At 37.9% G+C, this 18,719-nt stretch overlaps 1 protein-coding gene across 8 annotated transcripts in view; it reads right to left on the bottom strand.

Moving 5' to 3' along the window:
• The window catches only part of FRY (FRY microtubule binding protein), a 345,429-nt gene that overhangs the window by 166,729 nt on the left and 159,981 nt on the right, over positions 1–18,719 (bottom strand). For 7 of the 8 annotated variants that reach the window (XM_032593499.1, XM_030308908.1, XM_032593559.1 and 4 more), the window contains exons 4-8: positions 10,906–11,045; positions 6,627–6,717; positions 6,344–6,423; positions 6,148–6,228; positions 74–242 (exon numbers count right to left, since the gene is read on the bottom strand). In XM_032593499.1, coding sequence (XP_032449390.1) covers positions 74–242; positions 6,148–6,228; positions 6,344–6,423; positions 6,627–6,717; positions 10,906–11,045 — 561 coding nt within the window. The remainder of the gene's footprint in view (positions 1–73; positions 243–6,147; positions 6,229–6,343; positions 6,424–6,626; positions 6,718–10,905; positions 11,046–18,719) is intronic. The other variant, XM_032593583.1, reaches the window with a different exon arrangement.

Here is an 18,719-nt window from a genome sequence, read left to right as displayed (position 1 = left end):
GGTCCATCATTCTGATGAAGGGAGTTGCTCAGGGTGAGGGCCCCGTGGTTCTCCTGCCCAAGACATTACCTACCTGCATAAACTGAAGAGAGGCCTCAAAGTCCTCCACTGGATACATCTTAATTCGAAAGAATTTCATCCCCATTATCAAGCTGATAATACTCTGAACGACATACGGGCTCTGCTCTTTGTGCCGTAATTCTTTTAGCTCTGCCATAAATTTCTTCTTTACAGCAGGGAATCTAAGAAGAGAACATGAGTGACTTCTCAAATCATGGGTACAAAAGTGACTGTAATGGAGGCCTCCAGCATCTAGGAGTGACGGGGACACAGCAACAGCGTTCCTTTGAATCAGGTGAAGTACATGGCTGTCATTTTGTAAGGATTCGATACTGGGGATTTGGCAAAGAGTGCAATCTTCTCCTTTCTTCTCTTATTCTCATAAGATGCTCAACATTTCCTTCAGTCAGGGAGAAGATCCAGGGCTATTTAGACGCTCTCAAAATGGTCTAGCTCTTAAATTGAGCACGACAAAAAGCTTCTTTTCCTCAGGCTTAGCAATTTCCCACATACTTGCAAACTCCAATGGCCTAAAGTATCCAATTTTAAGCATCTAAGCAATATCACAGGCCAGCTATTTCTGACAATGACAGCAAGTAATGCCAAGACATAGTCCCAATCCATTTCCAAAGTTTTCTGTTATTGTTTCTTTTATAGTTTTAGGTTAATGATTGTTGAAAAAATTATTTTCAGGTTGAAGGAAAATCTACTAATGAAAAAATACAAATCAAATCTGAAAGACGAATAAGCTTTCTACTACCTGCGCGGGATGTTACAATCAAAGAGATGCAGTCTGCAAGGAATGTAAGGTATCTGTATTATTTGAAAGGAAAATGTTAATATTTAATAATATTATAACATTATCATATAGGATTAAAACAACAGATCCTAAGAGGATGGAAAATAGTAGCAGTTCTTCCAAGTATCTAAGGTAGAGGAATATATACACAGAAGTTATCCAAACTACTTCTGAAATGGCTGGTTAAGAAAACAAGGAAAGCCTTCTAAAACTCATTGTATTTCGCTTCCTGAGACGATCAGCCTGTGGTTCTACATATGTGAAAAGGTCAATTAGGAGTGAGGCATGATTAAAGAGGGTTATTATATTATGAAAGTTGAAGGCCCAGTAATGGAATCTGAGAAGGTTGAAACACCAACGTTGGATACCTCAATGTAGAAAGTTTGGGACAAATAAAGTAGGCTGTAAACACAGATATTGTTTCACCAGAAGGCAGTACAAGAGGTGTGTGACTGGCAAGTCGGTGTAAGAGGCTTAGAGAGAGCCGGCCATTTTCTAGTTCTCGGCTTGGGTACAGGAAGTTACATGACGCTCATTTGGTAACAGTTTGTGAAAACTGTATTTTTCTAAACCAACTTATGGATTTTTTTTCTCATGTTTGCTCCATATATTTCACAATAAAAAAGGTTTGTAAGAAGGCAACGGAGCAGAAAATATAAACTCCAAATTCCAGGGTCATCTCTCTTTTCTACTTCTTCTAGAGGAGGAAAACAATCTGATGCCGAGGATGGTGACAATGGCAGCAACAAGCAGATATCCAGCATCCACGATATGCCAAGCACAGTTCAGTGAACCCTACATTTCATCTTCACCATTATTTAATCCTTGCAACTCGAGCAGGGCACTATTATCATACCCTCTTCACAGACAAGGGAACTTGAGGCTGAGATTTCTTGATGTGATAAAGTCGCACAGCTGATAAATGGCGCAGCCAGGGTTTCAAGCCAAAAGTCTGGCTCTAGAGTCCCAGTGCTTAATCTCCGTGCTATGTTATGTCTAGGCCAGTGGTTCTCAAGGTGTGGCCCCGGGATCAGTAGCGGCAGCATTGTGTGGGAACTTGTGAGGCACAGGCTTAATCTGGCCCATGCCACGCCTATCGGATGAGAAACTCTGGGGGTAAATTCCAGTAATCTCGTTCAACCAACCGTATAGGTGATTCTGATGCGCCAAAGGTTATGACGCACTGGTCTAGACTAGGAATAACAATAAGGTATATTTGTAAGATGTTTAATATTTTAGGGGCGGTTGTCTCAGTCGGTTGAGCGTCTGACCTCGGCTCAGGTCACGATCTCGCGGTCCGCGAGTTCGAGCCCCACGTCGGGCTCTGTGCCGACAGCTAGGAGCCTGGAGCCTGCTTCGGATTCTGTGTCTCCCTCTCCCTCTGCCCCTTCCCCACTTGTGCTCCGTCTCTCTCTCTTTCTCAAAAATAAATAAACAATAAAAAATTAAAAAAAGATGTTTAATATTTGATGCACATTATACTCCTTTCACTTTCACAAAAACCCATTGAGGCAGGCAGTGAATGCATTCCCATTTTACAAACGAAGAAACAGATTTGGAAGATCGACACGACAAAGACGACTCAAACCCAGGTCTTCTGACATAAAGTCCAGGAATTTCCACCATACTCCAGCTGCCTTACATGCTCATGAGCTATGAAATATAGTTGCTGCCCTAAGAACAGTGTATAGTTTGTTTGGGAATATAAAACGATGTAGAACTGGCCATGAGTCATGCAAATAATAACAATAATAATAATAATAATAATAATAGTTTGTGAGGTGCGTTCACAAGTATCTGACCCTTTGCTCAAATCTTGCTGATCCTTCTGGGAGGTGGAATGCTAGACTAGATCACTTTCTCATTTCACATTGCCTTTTATGTGAATAATACACTTAAAGAGGCTCCAAGGCGAGGAGAAAGGGCTCTTTCCAGCTGGAAAATCAGAGGAGATTTGGGGGGATTTGAGTTGAGGTAAAGGATGAGACTTCATGCAGCAACGAGAAAGGGTGGGAGGCAGAGTTGGCGTGGCAAAGCAATGGAAGGGACACTTTCAATCAAGATTATATAAATTTATTAATTCGCAACTGGTTTTTAAAAATTATGTGTTTATTCAAGTCATTTCCAAACACTAAAAAAACCCTATTAATGACTTTTTAAATGTTTGTTTATTTATTTTGAGAGATAGAGACAGTGGGGGAGGGCCAGAGAGAGGGAGAGAGAGAGAATCCCAAGCAGGCTCTGTGCTGTCAGCACGGAACCCAATGTGGGGCTTGATCCCATGAACTGTGATATCATGACCTGAGCTGAAATCAAGAGTCAGACACTGAATCGACTGAGCCACTTAGGTACCCCTCAGTGATTTTAATTTTAAATGTGAGAGTTTAAAAGGAAAAAAGTAATCTAATAGGTTAGACTTATATTGTTTTAAGGACCATATGATACTTAAGAAAGTTTGTTTTCCATCCCTAATCCATGACTAAAACAAGAAGAGGTAGGAGAGGGCAGGTTGTCTGTATAATTTACTAGTTCCACATTCTCACAAGTAGGTGGCTGACAGTCTATTTATTTCTCATTTAAGAATAAATATGGTTATCTTTTGCTTTTAAAAGTCCCAAATGACATAAATATACTATTTTAGCATAAGAAAATACCCAAATCTATTTGCACTTAAAATTTATTTTCCCCTAAAATAATTTTAGGAAAAAATAAATGTATTTTCAATGACTATGCCTTTAGTGTTTAGTACTGTCTTTAGTAAATACAGTAATTAAATCGTTACTCAGTCTTTGGATTACTATAACAGCAGTATGAAAATAAACTGCTTTAAAATGTTTAGTACATATAAAAGAGTATAAGAATATGTACATCGTGTTTATATCACATAAAGAGAAAGCCATTTTGAAATCTATGAATCTTAGAGGCCATTATGACTATTTAAATAAATATACCAGATTTTAACCAAAAAAAACTTACTCTAAAAAAATCTAATCTTAACTAAACTGACTTTGAAAAAGTCAACGCTTTGGGCAAATATCACAAACCAGCAAAATTTTTTCCCCTTACCGGTAGGAGTTAAGTGCATTAGCACTAGTAAGATTAAAAACAGTGATTGTGCTAAAACTTAAAGACCAAAACTAAGTATTAACAACTACAGTCAGAGTAAAGACAATATTTCATATGCATTACCGGCTAGATATAAAATCTAAAATTAGAACTGTTACATTACTCGCTTATTTGGGAAACAAAAAAAAGATAACCACTCTGTAGTAGATAAGCATACATCCTTTTTTCCCCCACTGAGAACAAAGGAAACAGTACTTGCCTAAGGCAATGACAAAGTAATGCTTCTGGCCTACTCATGAGAAAGAGTAATGTGATAATTTGGATTATGACACTAGTTGAAGATTGTATCATCTATCAATAAAGGTTACCTATACACTAAACTAGGTGAGAATACAGCACTGTGATTACTATACATTACTGCAGGTACTGTAAGAACTCACTGGCCAAAGGGTTCTCTTACTAGTGGAAAGTACTGGAACATTGTCCAAATTGAGACATTTCACATACTTGGCTATTGCCGAATTAGGACAAATACTGACATCATGGAAATTTAAAAAAACCACGGTTGGCAAGAAAACACTGGACTGGTGGATCATAGATCTGACTTAATATGGAAATTCCTATAGCCTTAGAGTGTTGCTTGCTTATGACATTGTTTTTCAATTCATTCATAACTAACTCAAAACTGATGCGGCTAAGAAAGGTCATTCTAAGGAAACCAATATTGTTTGCATAATCCACAAAAACTAAGAAAAACACAAAAGCCATTTTTTGGCAAATTAAACTTTCCAAACGATAGTATAAGAGAATAGGGCTGAGATAATACCAAGAGGAATTACACAGGAATACGTTGAGATTTTCAGGGTTTGACACAAATCAGCCGAACACATAGCAATAACTCATTTTTCTGATCTTTTATAGGAACGAGGTACATACATATGAATCAAGCTGCCAGGCAATTGAAGCTTATCCCTTAAAAATGCCAATACTTTTATTGTTAGTTGCAATAAAAAATATATTATGCTTTTTTTTCTTGATGACTCATGAACCACAATTATTACAATGGGCTACGATAAAAGTGTGATATGATCTCATGCAAAATGGCCCAGGTAACACTGTAGTTTTTTCAGTGTGCTTTGGTTACTTTTTCTTTCCTCTCTGTTGTTGACAGTCTTTGAGCTTGATATTTCTCACGGCATCAGTGTGTCTACCTCTCTTCCATCCAACAGCGATGTTTTAGGGGTTCGAAAAAATAGCTACCCGAGATGGATAAACTGGGTTAGAGTAAGTAAGTCCCACTGAAGAGTTGTGGGGGTCTGTTGCCTGAGTTCTTGTCTATGTTTGGCTAGGTAAGGTTGCTGAGTACACATTTTCAGAACTTTTTGTTTTTTGATAACTGGGTATTTCCATGCTACTAAGTTAGGAAACGCCATCTCTTCTTGAAGATAAAAATCTCTTTCTGAAGATTGTATTTCATAAGCATCAGGGCATCACTGTTGCTTTAAGCTCAACTCTTGGCCTGGATTCGCATTATGTCTCTGGCTCATTTTGCCTCACCTAGGCATTCGGGATCTTGCCTGATGTGCCTCGGGGTTGAGTAAGATGAAGACGGGTGAATAAGGTGTGACATCACTTTTGGAAGAAGTATATTATTGGTAATGGTCTAACACCACTTTGTTCTAGCCTGCTAAGTAGCGTTATGGGGCCAGATAAATTTAGCAATGAGAATTTTCCCCCGACTTGTTTCCATGACAGAGTCTGGGACATTTTTAGCTCAGCTGAGTTAAGTAAGCTCTATAGTAAAGGGACATTCTAGAATGGAATTTTCCCATTCACAGATGATAGATATCGTAGCTACACGCTCAGGGAATACAGAAAACAAGACTCCTCAAAGTGGTAAACTTCTTTGGAATATTTGTGGCAGAGAGGAAAACAATTTGGTTCGTCCGGTTCTTTCTTTGATGCAGTAGTCTGAAACTCATGGACTCCTGGTAGCCCCTGGCCCAAATGCCGGGTAAAAAAGGTAGGGGAGAAAACAATTGAAAAAGACTTGGTACTTGCCTCGAGGGCGCTTTTAGTCAATTTCAGAGACATGAAACCCATAGCAAAAAAAAGACCTTAGCTCTCCGTAAGCTCACACACAGTCCCTTCCTGAGAATGGAGCTGGGCTGCGATAGGGGAGGGGCTCAAGATCTGACGGTAAAGGGCTGACGTCCACTTACTTAGCTTGTGCCAACACTCCAATGACTTCTGCGTACAGGTCTGCCACGATGTGCATATTTCCAGTGTTAGGACCAAGGTACCTAAATAAGATACGATTAGATGAGTTAGGGATCCCTGGTCATCTAAAAAGAGCAAACTTGTTTTAGTTTTAAGTGCCCAACTTCTTCAAAATTCTAAAGAGACAAATTACTTTACCCTTCTTTGTACTTAAAGTGCTTGAAAGCCAAGTTAATAACATCATGTATTAGACTGTCTATTACAGGATGAAGTGGAATCTGAAAAGAAAAAAAAAGATCGCTTTAACTTGGAAGAGAATATTAAAGATCACATCAGTAATAGTACTTCTGTCATCCTTAGCAATCAATAAACACAATTCATATGACCCAATATTTGAAATTCATGGACAATTTAAAACTTAGATTTTAAAAACATCAGTTTTCAGATAAACCTTATCTAAAAGAAACATTAAATTACTGACCTGTTTCAAAACTTCTATTAATACTAAAGAAAAAATGAAATCAATGGCGAGGTCCCGTCTTTCCATTAAATAATCACGCTGTTGTTCATCACTGTAAAATTTAAAATATTCATATTCAGTGGCACTGAAAAAATTCTCGGAGTGCTACAATTCGCCAGACATCTAGGGCTCATTCCCAGTGGACTGCAAACCAGATTTGCTATTTCAAGATTGCAGGGGTAAATATATGCTAATGCTTTTTGTTACCAGTGAGGTGCAGTGAACTAACACAGGATCAGAATATTTGACTTCAAATTTCAACTTTTCAGCCATGTCAACTTGAGTAGCTATCTGTGAGTCTACAAGCTCATCCTGTGGGCTCTTCCAAGGTAACTTTCTGGAATCCTATCATCTCTAGAACAGATACAGACGCAGGGCAGGGCTGTCATATTGGAGGTATGTATTGAGAAGCACCTATGAAAGAAGCTACACAACGTAGAGAATAATAAGGATGTAGTACCATGATCAGCTACAGCAGGACTACGGAGGGCGGAGAAAGCTTAGGAGCCATTTCTCTCTCTCTCTCTCTTTTGTTTCCATGCCTCTTTCCTCGTGACCTTCTGCCACTTGAAGTTTGTGAAAGAAGAAAAAAGTGAATGGGGTGGTGGGAGAGAGAATGGTTATAAAGCAGGTAGAAGAAGAGGTAGAAAGAAGCAAAGTGGAGTCATTTGAACTCACTCAAAAGTCAGGGAGCTGAATAAACACTGTCAAAGGACAGAAATGTCAGTCTACCTCCATCCCACCCCCCCACCCCGGGTTCTGCTTATCTAACATACTAACTGAAGGCTGACTGGGAATGGAACAAAGAAAGACAAATTAAACGATGGCTGAGACTCTAGCACAGAACAGTGGCTACGAGCATTGGCTTTGGTGTGGAACAGTCGTAGGTTAAAATGATGCCTCTTCTATTTACCAGTAACTGTTCCATCTACACAATGGGAATGATAATAGCAATTACAGAAAGGTTTACTTGAGTATCAAATAAGATAAAGCGTGTAATATGTTTAGCATAGTCTCTCAAACATGTAAATGTTCCATCCTTGCAATTTTAAGTAAAAGCAATGAGAAAGGAGGACCAGAGTTGGGCTTGTCAGGCAGGTATTTTCAAAATAAATCAAGAATATTAAAAAAATATTTTTTTTAATTTAAAATTTTTTATTTAAATTTTTTTATTAAATTTTATTAAATTTTTATTTAAATTTTTTAATTTAGATTTAAATTTAAATTTTTTTAATTTAAAATATGTCTCTTTTTGAGAGACAGAGAGACAGAGTATGAGTAGGGGAGTGCCAGACAGAGAGGGAGACACAGAATCCAAGGAGGCTCCAGGCCCTAAGCCGTCAGCACAGAGTCTGACGCGGGGCTCGAACCCACAAATCGTGAGATCATGACCTAAGCTGAAGTTGGAGCAACTGAGCCACCCAGGCACCCCAAGAATATTTTAAATATGGAGTATTTTTTTTTGCTTCAGTCAACGGGAATGAGAAGAAAGGAAGGTGATATGTAAGATAGAAAAAAGAATTTCTGGAGAAGCTCTATAACCATAAACAAGTCAAGTAAAGGCTGGCGAGTGACAGAATGGGTTAGCAAGGGAAGTTGCAGCTCTAACTCTCAAGGAGAAATGTATGGACAGGGTAGGAGCTCATTCATTCACGATTATTACAAATAGTCTTGCCAGGAGGGAGAGCACTGGGCCAAACCATCTATCTGAAGTCCTTCAAGACCCACTAGAACTTGGAAGAGCTCCTGCCAGCTGGAGGAGAGGAAAACACATCCAACTGCCTTAAAAAAGAACATTCATCAAGCCTGACCTAGAGATTATAGCATGGAATAAGTAAACAAGATGTTTGAAGACCGAAAGGAAGGAGAACTTTCAAAGATGGCCAGCAGCAATAGAGAGAAAATGGTTGTGTTGGATGGCCAATAAGGGTCTTTAAAAGGGGCCAGAGGACCTTGAGAAAGTAGCAGCTCTTGGCAGGGAAAAAAACTTTAAACCCCGGATTCTATTTTATTTAATGAGCCAATTTATGCTTTCAAATAAAAGTAAGACCTATACTTTTCCAATAATGAATTCAACTTTATTGCTGGTTTGAGGTCTAACTGCCAGGAGCCAGCAGCATCTGACAAATTTATTTGGCAGTCAAAATGATGATATTATACTAATCTTAGAAATTGTAACCCTAGTACACATCTGTCACACTTAACTGTTTTCGGTTGCTTGTGCTTTTCTCTAAAGTTCCTCTTTTTTTTTCCCTAGTAACAGAAACTCTCATTATTACCTACATCATGCTCTAGATACCCTCATTCTTTTGGCTTTCTCCCAAATACACATTCTTATTTTGGACGTCCAAATGCTAATTAAATGCTGCTGAGTCAAATTTCACTGTCCTGATGCTATATTTGATATTGGCAATTACTCTGATCTCCTGAAAACAATTAGTAACGTGAATTTTAAAATACTATTTTCAAGGGTTCCTGGCTGGCTCAGTCTGTAACATGCAACTCTTGATCTCAGGGTCGTGAGTTCAAGCCCCATGTTGGGCATGGAGCCTCTTAAAAAAAAAAAAAAAAAAAAATATATATATATATATATATATATATATACACACACACACAAAGTAAAATAATATATATATTATATATATAATCATTTTCAATATTTTCAATACAAAAAGAAATAAATTCATGGAAAATCTAGGTTTAGTAACTAAATTATGACAAAACAGAGAAACAAAACTAAAACTCACTTAATTCAATTAAAACTGCCCCATTCTTCATCCCCAAGGAAAGGTTTAATATCTACTCATAAACTAACATGTAATACGGGAAGAATAATAAAATGATACCATTAATTTATTAATCTCACAGTCTGAACCAATTTTAGAATTGAGACTTTACCTTTCAAATTTGATATATCAAAAAAATATTTGTGAGAAGAGACTGCTAATTAGTATGAGATTTCTTTTCAGGGTTATGAAATGTTCTGGAATTAGTGGTGATGGCTGTACAACCTTGTGAATATACTAAAAAACACAGAATTACGCACTTTAAAAGAATGAATTTTGCCAGGTATAAGTTATATCTTAATAAAAAATTCCCTGTCTTCAACTAAAAAAAGATTCAATATAAAAAGTTATTAATTTCTCTCCCAAACAAAATGATTAACAAATGATTGAATCTTGCATAAACTCAAGCATGTTATAAAATGAAATCACAACTTTGGATGAAATGTAATTCATTTCATGACATTGAGAAGTGGATATTTTTAAAAAAGCATTAGAAGTGTCAAGAAATAATGAGAGACGTATATCACTCACAAGAAGTAGTTAATATCTGATTTTCTGAATGATTCATTTCTGTCTTTACTGTTTTAAAAAGTGCACCATCAATTCATATGGAGATGTTTTTAAAATAATCTTTTTTTTAAGAAAAGGTAAATATAGTCAACTTCTTATATTTACTTATATTTCAAACATATGAATTCCATAGATTTATGTAAACTTTGGGGGGATGGCACCTTCATTTGACAGTAAAAGAATCTTAAATTTTATGGTTGCTAAAGGGTTCATGTAGCAGCAAGTTCCACTTTTCAAATCCGTAAGAGAAGGGGGAGCACAGAATAATACAAATGTCGGCTGCAAGGGAAGTTCGAGATGAGGTAATCTGACTTCCCTGTTTCGCTAGTGAAGAGACTAAAGTACAGAGAGGTCGTGAGCTGCCCAAAGTCACAGGGCTCATGGATGGCACCTCCAGGCCTACTGCTAAGGTCCTGTCCAGCCTCCTTCCCATGACGGCACACCAGGCACTCAAAGTTCCTAACAAGGACTAGGCAGCACCATGTGGGGCCTGCTACAGCCTTTCTGCTTTTAGGTGCAGACTGGAAGAGAGAGGGCTCAGGAAAGTAGCAAGGGAATCTAGGGCCCTTTACACCTGCCCCACCAATGTCAAAATAAGGCTGAGTGTGTCTTTTCAACCTGTGACAAGTGGCAGTGACTAGCACTCCCACTGCTAGACAAGGGGCCACCTGTGCCACCTGCTAGGTATCCATGTGCACCTGCTAGGTATCCATGCATAGGCAGGAAGATTTAGATGCTGCATAAATCCCATTTTGATTTATGTTTCTGAAAGAGAAGAAGAAAGAAGAAAGAAGAAAGAAAGAAAGAAAGAAGAAGAAAAGAAAGAAAAGAAAGAAAGAAAGAAAGAAAAAGATCCTCATAATTCCTACACATAAGAAATGTACCTTTTTGATTTATTGCTTGTTCTTGGTCTGTATTCATGTGATTCATCCTCAATGCCATTTTGCCTTTTATACCAGTCAAATAATGTACGCAGAATGGAAGGCAGGCAGTACTCAGAAAGGGAGCTCATTGAGCTGATGACCTACAGAGAAAAAGAGGTGATAAAAAGGCTTTGGTGGCTCTGGCAATTACTGAAATACTTTTCATTTCACAAATAACTCCAAGCTATATTTCTTATGTATCACACCTTTCCCTTAACAAGCTTTATGAGTACATTCCCAAGAGGCCAAATCTTAATAATGTTTACAGATGTTCCTTATATAATAATTTTGTGGTTCAAGAAAGTTAATTACTTTGACTTCCTTTCATTCTAGAAGTCAGATGTTAATTGCACACAGGTTATTCATGGACTGCAGAGAAATTATTTTCCCACACCGTCCAAGAAGTACAGTGCCTTGTACTCCTTAGGTCTCAAAAATGCTTGTTGTAGAAATAAAAACATTAATTGACACAATCACATTAATTGTTTAGGGGAAATAAGCAAGCCTAGCTCCCAAACAAACAACCCAAGTGGTAATGTAACCATAATGTATGGTTTTCTGGCCCATAATCATTTCATTCACTCATCTGAGGTAGGCTCCAAATCAGACTCAAGAACCAGCAGCAATAATTATTGTCTATCACCTGAAGGCAAACTACTCCCCTCTTTTTTAAACAACAAACATGTCCTTTGAGAGACGACGTTATTCCAATTTCCTTTTCTGGAAAGATTCATGATGTTTTGCTACTTATCATGGAAAAAAATGAACCTCAATTGCCATCTCATACCATGTACAAAGATTAACTGAAAAAATCATACTATAAAAAACCTAAACTGTAAACTTCTGAAGAAAACGTAGGAGAAAAATCTTTGTGACTCTGGGTCAGCCTAGGATTCCTTAAGCAACACAATCAAGAGCAAAGTCCATGATAATTTGAAAACTGAAAGTCATTAAAATTAAAAGATTCTGTTCTGGGGATGAAAGGTTGGTTCAATATTCACCAAGCAATAAACATGATACACCACATTAACGAAATAAAGGATAAATAATCATATGATCATCTCAGTAGATGCAGAAAAAACATTTGACAAAATTTGACATCATTTATGATAAAAATGCTTAATGAAGTGGGTTTAGAAGGAACATACCCCAACATTATAAAGGCCATACGTGGAAAACCCACAGATAACATCATACTCTGTGGTGAAAACTGGGAGCTTTCCTTTAAGATCAGGAATAAAACAAGGATGTCCATTATTCAACAGAGTTCTAGAAGGCCTAGCCACAGCAAGCAGATGAGAAAAATAAAAGGCGTCCATGTTGGTAAGAAAGAAGTAAGGCTGTCACTAATTGCAGATGACATGATACCATATACATATGATATATACATATCATATACATATATGTATGGCTATATACACACCGTTTACATGGTATGGCTATATACATACATATATATAACCCTAAAGACTCCACTGAAAAACTATTCGAAGCAATAAAATAATTCAGAAAAGTCACAGGATACAAAATCAATACACAGAAATCAGCTGCATTTCTACACACTAATAACAAAGTAGGGAAGAAAAATAAGAAAACAATTCCATTTACAGTTGCATGAAACAGAATAAATACCTAGGAATAAACTTAATCAAGGATATGAAAGAACTATTAGGACACTGATGAAAGAAATTGAAGAAGACACAAAGGAAAGATATTTCATCTTCATGGATTGTAAGAATTAATATTGTTGCAACATCCATACTACTGACAGCAATCTACAGATTCAATGAAATTCTTATCAAAATACCAAGAGCATTTTTCACAGAACTAGAATAATAATACTAGGAAAATGATACTATTTTTATGGAACTTCAAAAGATACTAATTGGCCAAAGCCATCTTGAAAAAGAAGAACAAAGCTGGAGGTATCACAATTCCAGATTTGAAGATACACTACAAAGCTGTAGTAATCAAAACAGTATGGTACCGGCACAAAAACAGCCACATAAATCAATGGAACAGAATAGAGAGTACAGAAAGAAACCCACGCTTATATGGTCAATTAATCAGTGACAAGGGAGGCATGAATACAAAATGGGGAAAAGAGTCTCTTCAATAAATGGTGCTGGGAAAACTGGACAGCTACATGCAGAGGAACGAAACTGGACCACTTTCTTACACAAAAATAAACTCAAATTGGATTAAAGACACTTAAATGGGAAACATAAAACCACAAACCTTCTAGAAGAAGCATATAGACATAATTTCTCTGACATCAGCTGTAGCAACGTATTTCTAGATATGTCTCTTTGGGCATGGGAAACAAAAGCAAAAATAAACTCGTGGGACTAAACCATCAACAAAATGAAAAGGCAACCTACTGAATGGGAGAAGATACTTGCATATCTGAGAAGGAGTCAACATACAAAATGTATTAAACACTTCTACAACTCAACACGAGAACCCACCAACAATCCAACTAAAAATGGGCAGAGGACCTAAACAGACATTTTTTTCCAAAGGAGACCAAACAGATGGCAAACAGATATGAGAGAGAGACAGAGAGAGAGAGAGAGAGAGCCCACACACAAGTGGAGGAGGGGCAGAGGGAGGGAGAGGGAGAATCTCCAGCAGATTCCACACCCAGCGTGCTAGCATAGAGCCTGACGTGGGGCTTGGTCTCATGACTGTAAGATCATGACCTGAGCCAAAATCAAGAGTCAGACATTTAACCGACTGAGCCCCCCATGTGCCCCCCGACAAGATTTCTTACAGGCAAATTATGACCTGCGGTGCCAATGAGACAATGATAACATAGGCATCTCCAACACTGCTGATAGAAGAAAAAAGTTGGCACAACATATCGGGAGGAAATTTGGAAATGTGATCAAGAACTTCATAAATGCTTCTCAAGAAGCCCATTCCTAGGAATTTATCTCAAATACATAATTAGAGATGAGTAAGAATGTTCAGGACAGCATTATATTATAGAAAAAAAACGGGACATCTAAATGTCCAACTACATATCTTTTTTTTTTTTTTTAATTTTTTTTTCAACGTTTATTTATTTTTGGGACAGAGAGAGACAGAGCATGAACGGGGGAGGGGCAGAGAGAGAGGGAGACACAGAATCGGAAACAGGCTCCAGGCTCCGAGCCATCAGCCCAGAGCCCGACGCGGGGCTCGAACTCACGGACCGCGAGATCGTGACCTGGCTGAAGTCGGACGCTTAACCGACTGCGCCACCCAGGCGCCCCTCCAACTACATATCTTAATACAATGTGAAATGTGAGGCAGACTACCTATGAAACCATTAAAAATCACACTTCAAAAATATCTAATGACATGAAAATATTCATCATATGTTACATGGAAGAAGAATAAAAAATCGTTTAATTGGTGAGGTTTGCACTTGGCACGGACACTACATAAGTATGCATATAGCAAACACAACCAGGGTAGGTAAACCAACATACTGAGAGTGCATGTAGACCCTGCAAGTTGTCAGGACGGAGATCACTAGAGGAAGGGGGTAGGTGAGAGTTGAAGAGAAATGAAGGTAGGATTTTACCTGGGCCTTTTTTAGAAAGGGGATAAATTTGAGACAAGAGTCAAGAAGAAAGCTAAGCAAAGACTCAAGGCAGGAAGCCTATGGTAATGAAGGCACAAAATAATTGTTTGTTCATAATAATTACAGTGATTAATTTAATGAAGGTTTTGAGTGAACCGAAAGAAGACATATTTGGCTGGTGCAGGGACTTGGGTATATCAGAAAGAAGAAAAATAATGTTGGAAATTTTAAGCTGGAACTAAATCAGAGAGTTACTTAATGCTAGTCTGAAAAATTACAGTTTTCTTCTCTAGAAAATGGGAAGCCCCTAAAGATTTCTGAATAGGAAAATGTGCCCATAGAAACGTTGGGGAAGTTTAATCCAGCAGTGATGTGTAGGTTAGACCAAGGGTGTTTGCCAATAGAGGTGGTCAGTGCCAACAGAGGTGGTCAGAACAGACACACACACGCGCACACACACACACACGCACGCAAGCACACACGCACTCTCGAATTGAATGAGGTTACTGCAACAGTTCCAGGCACACAGTGATCACAGCTTGAGCCGGGAAGTGGCAGGAGAAATGGAAAACCTTAGTTAACTTAAAATGTTTCTGTAGTTAAGCAGGCGAGGCTTAACTTCTTTTTATAAAGGAAACTAGAGCAATGGGAGTTGAAGAGCTTCCTGTCAATGGGACTTTCCACTGTCACCTTTAAAAGAAGCTCCAAGATTGAACAGAACAATTATGTGTCCTTCCTCAGATTCTGTTTCTTGAGAGCCTTATTTCTTGCTGTCTTGTAATTATGGTTATATGTACATACACAAAATTGTACACTGTCGCTAGCTATGGTTTAATAGAAGTTAAGTATCAATAGGCTATTGCATTCTGCCCGCCCTGTGAACCGAGTCACCATCAGTTTTTAATTGAAAAATATCGAATTATTTTTTTAAAAAGAGACCCTATCCTCGCTCCCCCCAACACTGTAATATCCACAGCCACGACGTATCTTCCCGTTGTTCCTGTGGATATAACAGTGGTAAATTTGGGGAACGAAGCAAATTACGGCATGTCAAGGGGTAATTTACTAGTTCTCTCTAAGCTACCCAAGCACAAAAAAGGATACTTCTCTAATCACTACCATCTAAGATATTTTGAATTGGGAACTGAAGGGGGTTCCTCCCAGAAGGGGAAAAAACCCAGAATTTGGAGTCCTTCACATAGGTTAATTCTGCTTAATTATCACATGTGTAATAAAATCCCCAACCATCTACTATCATATTTCAGTAATTTAAAAATACTTGTGTAAGTCTGGACAGGACTTAAGGAGACACGATGACTAAATATAATGTGGTATCCTAGACGGTATCCTGGAACAGAAAAGAGATATTTGTGAAAAAATAAAATAAAATACAAATCCAGAATTTAGTTAATAATGATGCACTGATGTTGGTTTCTTATTGTGACAAATGTACATGGCAACGTAAGATGTTAATGAAAGAAACTGGGTGTGGGAACAGGACAACTGTCTGTACTATCTTTGCAAGCTTTCTGTAGATTAAAAACTGTTCAAAAATAAAAAAAAAGTTTATTTAGAAAACACCTATGTGGAAGATTTACATGCTTCTGTCATTTACTACAGACCCAGAAAGGAGATATAAACCTACATTTGTCCCCTAATTGTCTCTGGGTAGAGCTCACAATGTTTAGCAGCTTCACTCACTTAGATGTAACCCACATTCTCCATAGAGAATGTCAACAGTATTCTTTAAACCTCAGCCATAATTTTTTTTTACCCATTAAAAAGTCATCATGAAGCCATTCTTGGTATTATATCTACTGGACATACTTTCCACGGCAAATACATCGAGACCATCGTAGAAGAGAAGAAAGGTCAGCACTGGGTGGATGTGTGTGTTTTTTCCATCTCTCTGTTACTGCCCTGTTACTGTTAAAGTCCAGGCTTGTCAGGAAGGAAGGGTGGAATTTGCAAAGACCTGGCCCTCAAAGCTCAGGAAGGGAGGAAGGTCTAGCTGGCTTCTTGGTTACTCAACTCCTTCATTTACGGGAAGCAGAGCCAATGGCGAGATGAATTCTAGCTCTGTGTTGCTGTTGAAAGGGGGCAGGCCCATTTACAAAGATGTTCTTGTTGCATTTAAATGATCATATTCTTCCATCATAGATGAGCTAGGTACTGTGGAGCTTGAGGAGATGAATTGCACAGAATCACAGAACTATTTCATACTGGTGTTTTGCTTTGGGGGGGAGGGGATAGAGGGGAATACTAAATGTACTTTGCAAATGTTTTCTTAATGTTTATTTTGGCATTTTATGTATAAATAGGCTAAAAGAGACTGTCTATTATGCTGTAGGGAATGCATTAATTTTTCATAAGCATTTTATTATAGTTGCTGAATGCAAAGAAGGAAACTTTACATAAATATTTGAATGATTACTCGGTGGAGTCATTCCGTATCTTACAGTAACAAGGTTGACTTGCTCCGAGTGGTGTGTTTAGTGAATAATTTTAAAGTAACTTCATTGATAGTTTAATTTTTCAAACTAGTTCAGGTGGCCAAGCCCCGGGGGGTCAGGTTACTGTCTATGAACTACCACAAAATGTTGATCTGTGGAAGTAATCCAAATGCAATTTTTTTACTGGACCATATATCGTACTAGTGCTAGATTATAGCAATCAGTGATGACATATACCAGAGGCTTAAGAATATTACAAAAACTTAAAATTATACAAATCTGTGTATTATATTTTTCATGCAAATTAGGAAAAGATCTTTATTATATGACTTTGATATCCTGGTCTATTTTGTGGAACACCACATTCCACGGGAGAATAATTTAAGAACCACTGAATAACACTAATGTGAATCCAACGTCAGTTAATTTGTTTTTACTCTTAATTGCTTACGTTTTTCACTTCTACGTTTTAAATAGATTTTGATGGAATTGTAGCATTAGAATCAGTGTTGAAGCACTAGAATTTCACCTGCTTCCTTTCCAGAAAAATTATTACTGCCCAAGATAGTAAAAAGTTATTTTCACTCTACTATAGATGTATGGGCTTGGTTTACCATGTTTCTTGTTTGTAGATGGTATTTTTAATGTATTAAGAAACTAAGGCACTACAAAAGTATGTAAACATACAATGTCTAGAAGAAAACCCCATAGAAGTTACTTGGAATGTCTGAGCAAATTATATGAAATTTATAGAGACAGCACTGGTCACACTGAATTGCAAATAGCTGCATTAAATAATGTTCTCAGGACAGATGACTGATCCTTCACAAGCTACATTTTCATGATTTCATCAGTGTATTGAGAAGATCAGATGGTCCTAAGTTCAAGTTACAGCTCTGCCCTTCATTGGCTGTACGAGCTTGGGCGTGTCCATTTCTCTGAGGCTCCATGTTTCCCGCTGTGAAATGGGACTGAAGAATACTTAACCTCACTGGGGTTTTAGGAAGAGTAAAAAATGAGGTACTATAAAGTGTGGGGCATGTAACAGACCTTAAAAAACGTCTATTTTCCTCTTCCATTTCTAAATATTGAAACTGAAGCACAGACATAAAAATTTTTGACTTTGAAAGGATCTTAGACTAAGTTAATAACGGAATGAGTGATAGAAATTATTGACAGAATTTTATTTATGACAGCTGATAAATGGTGCTTTCAGGCTTATTGTAAAAAAAAAAAAAAAAAAAAAAGGACCCACCTGTCTCTGATCCAAGCACAAACTACTAAGGCCTCCATTTAGAACCCTTGTAGCTTTTAGGGACACCTGGGTGGCTCAGTTGGTTAAACGTCTGACTCTTGGTCTCAGCTCAGGTCATGATCTCACGGTTCGTGTCCAGCCTGGCATTGGGCTCTGTGCTGACGGTGTGGAGACTGCTTGGGATTCTCGCTTTCTCCCCCTCTCCATCTCTACCCTACTGCCCCTGTCTCTGTTTCTCTCAAAAAAAAAAAAACCAAAAAACAAAAAAAAACTTAAAAAAAAATAAGAACACTTGCAGCTTGGTGTGTGTTCCCACACTTTTCTGGCTCCAGGAGCTGCCAACGCGGTACATTCCAAATATTCACTTGTAGAGGTCTCCAAGCAATGCTGGTCCTACATTAGCCCCATAAAAGAAAGGTAGGGAACACCAGGCTCCCCAAGTTTGCTGCAGGCAACAGCTCACTCTGGGAAAGGACACTGACATGGCAACTATTAT

This window comes from Lynx canadensis, chromosome A1 (assembly GCF_007474595.2).
Source record: "Lynx canadensis isolate LIC74 chromosome A1, mLynCan4.pri.v2, whole genome shotgun sequence".
NCBI classification, from domain to species: Eukaryota; Metazoa; Chordata; class Mammalia; order Carnivora; family Felidae; genus Lynx; species Lynx canadensis.
The sequence above is the reverse complement of the archived record's forward strand: the minus strand, read 5'-3'. Positions and strand labels throughout refer to the sequence as shown.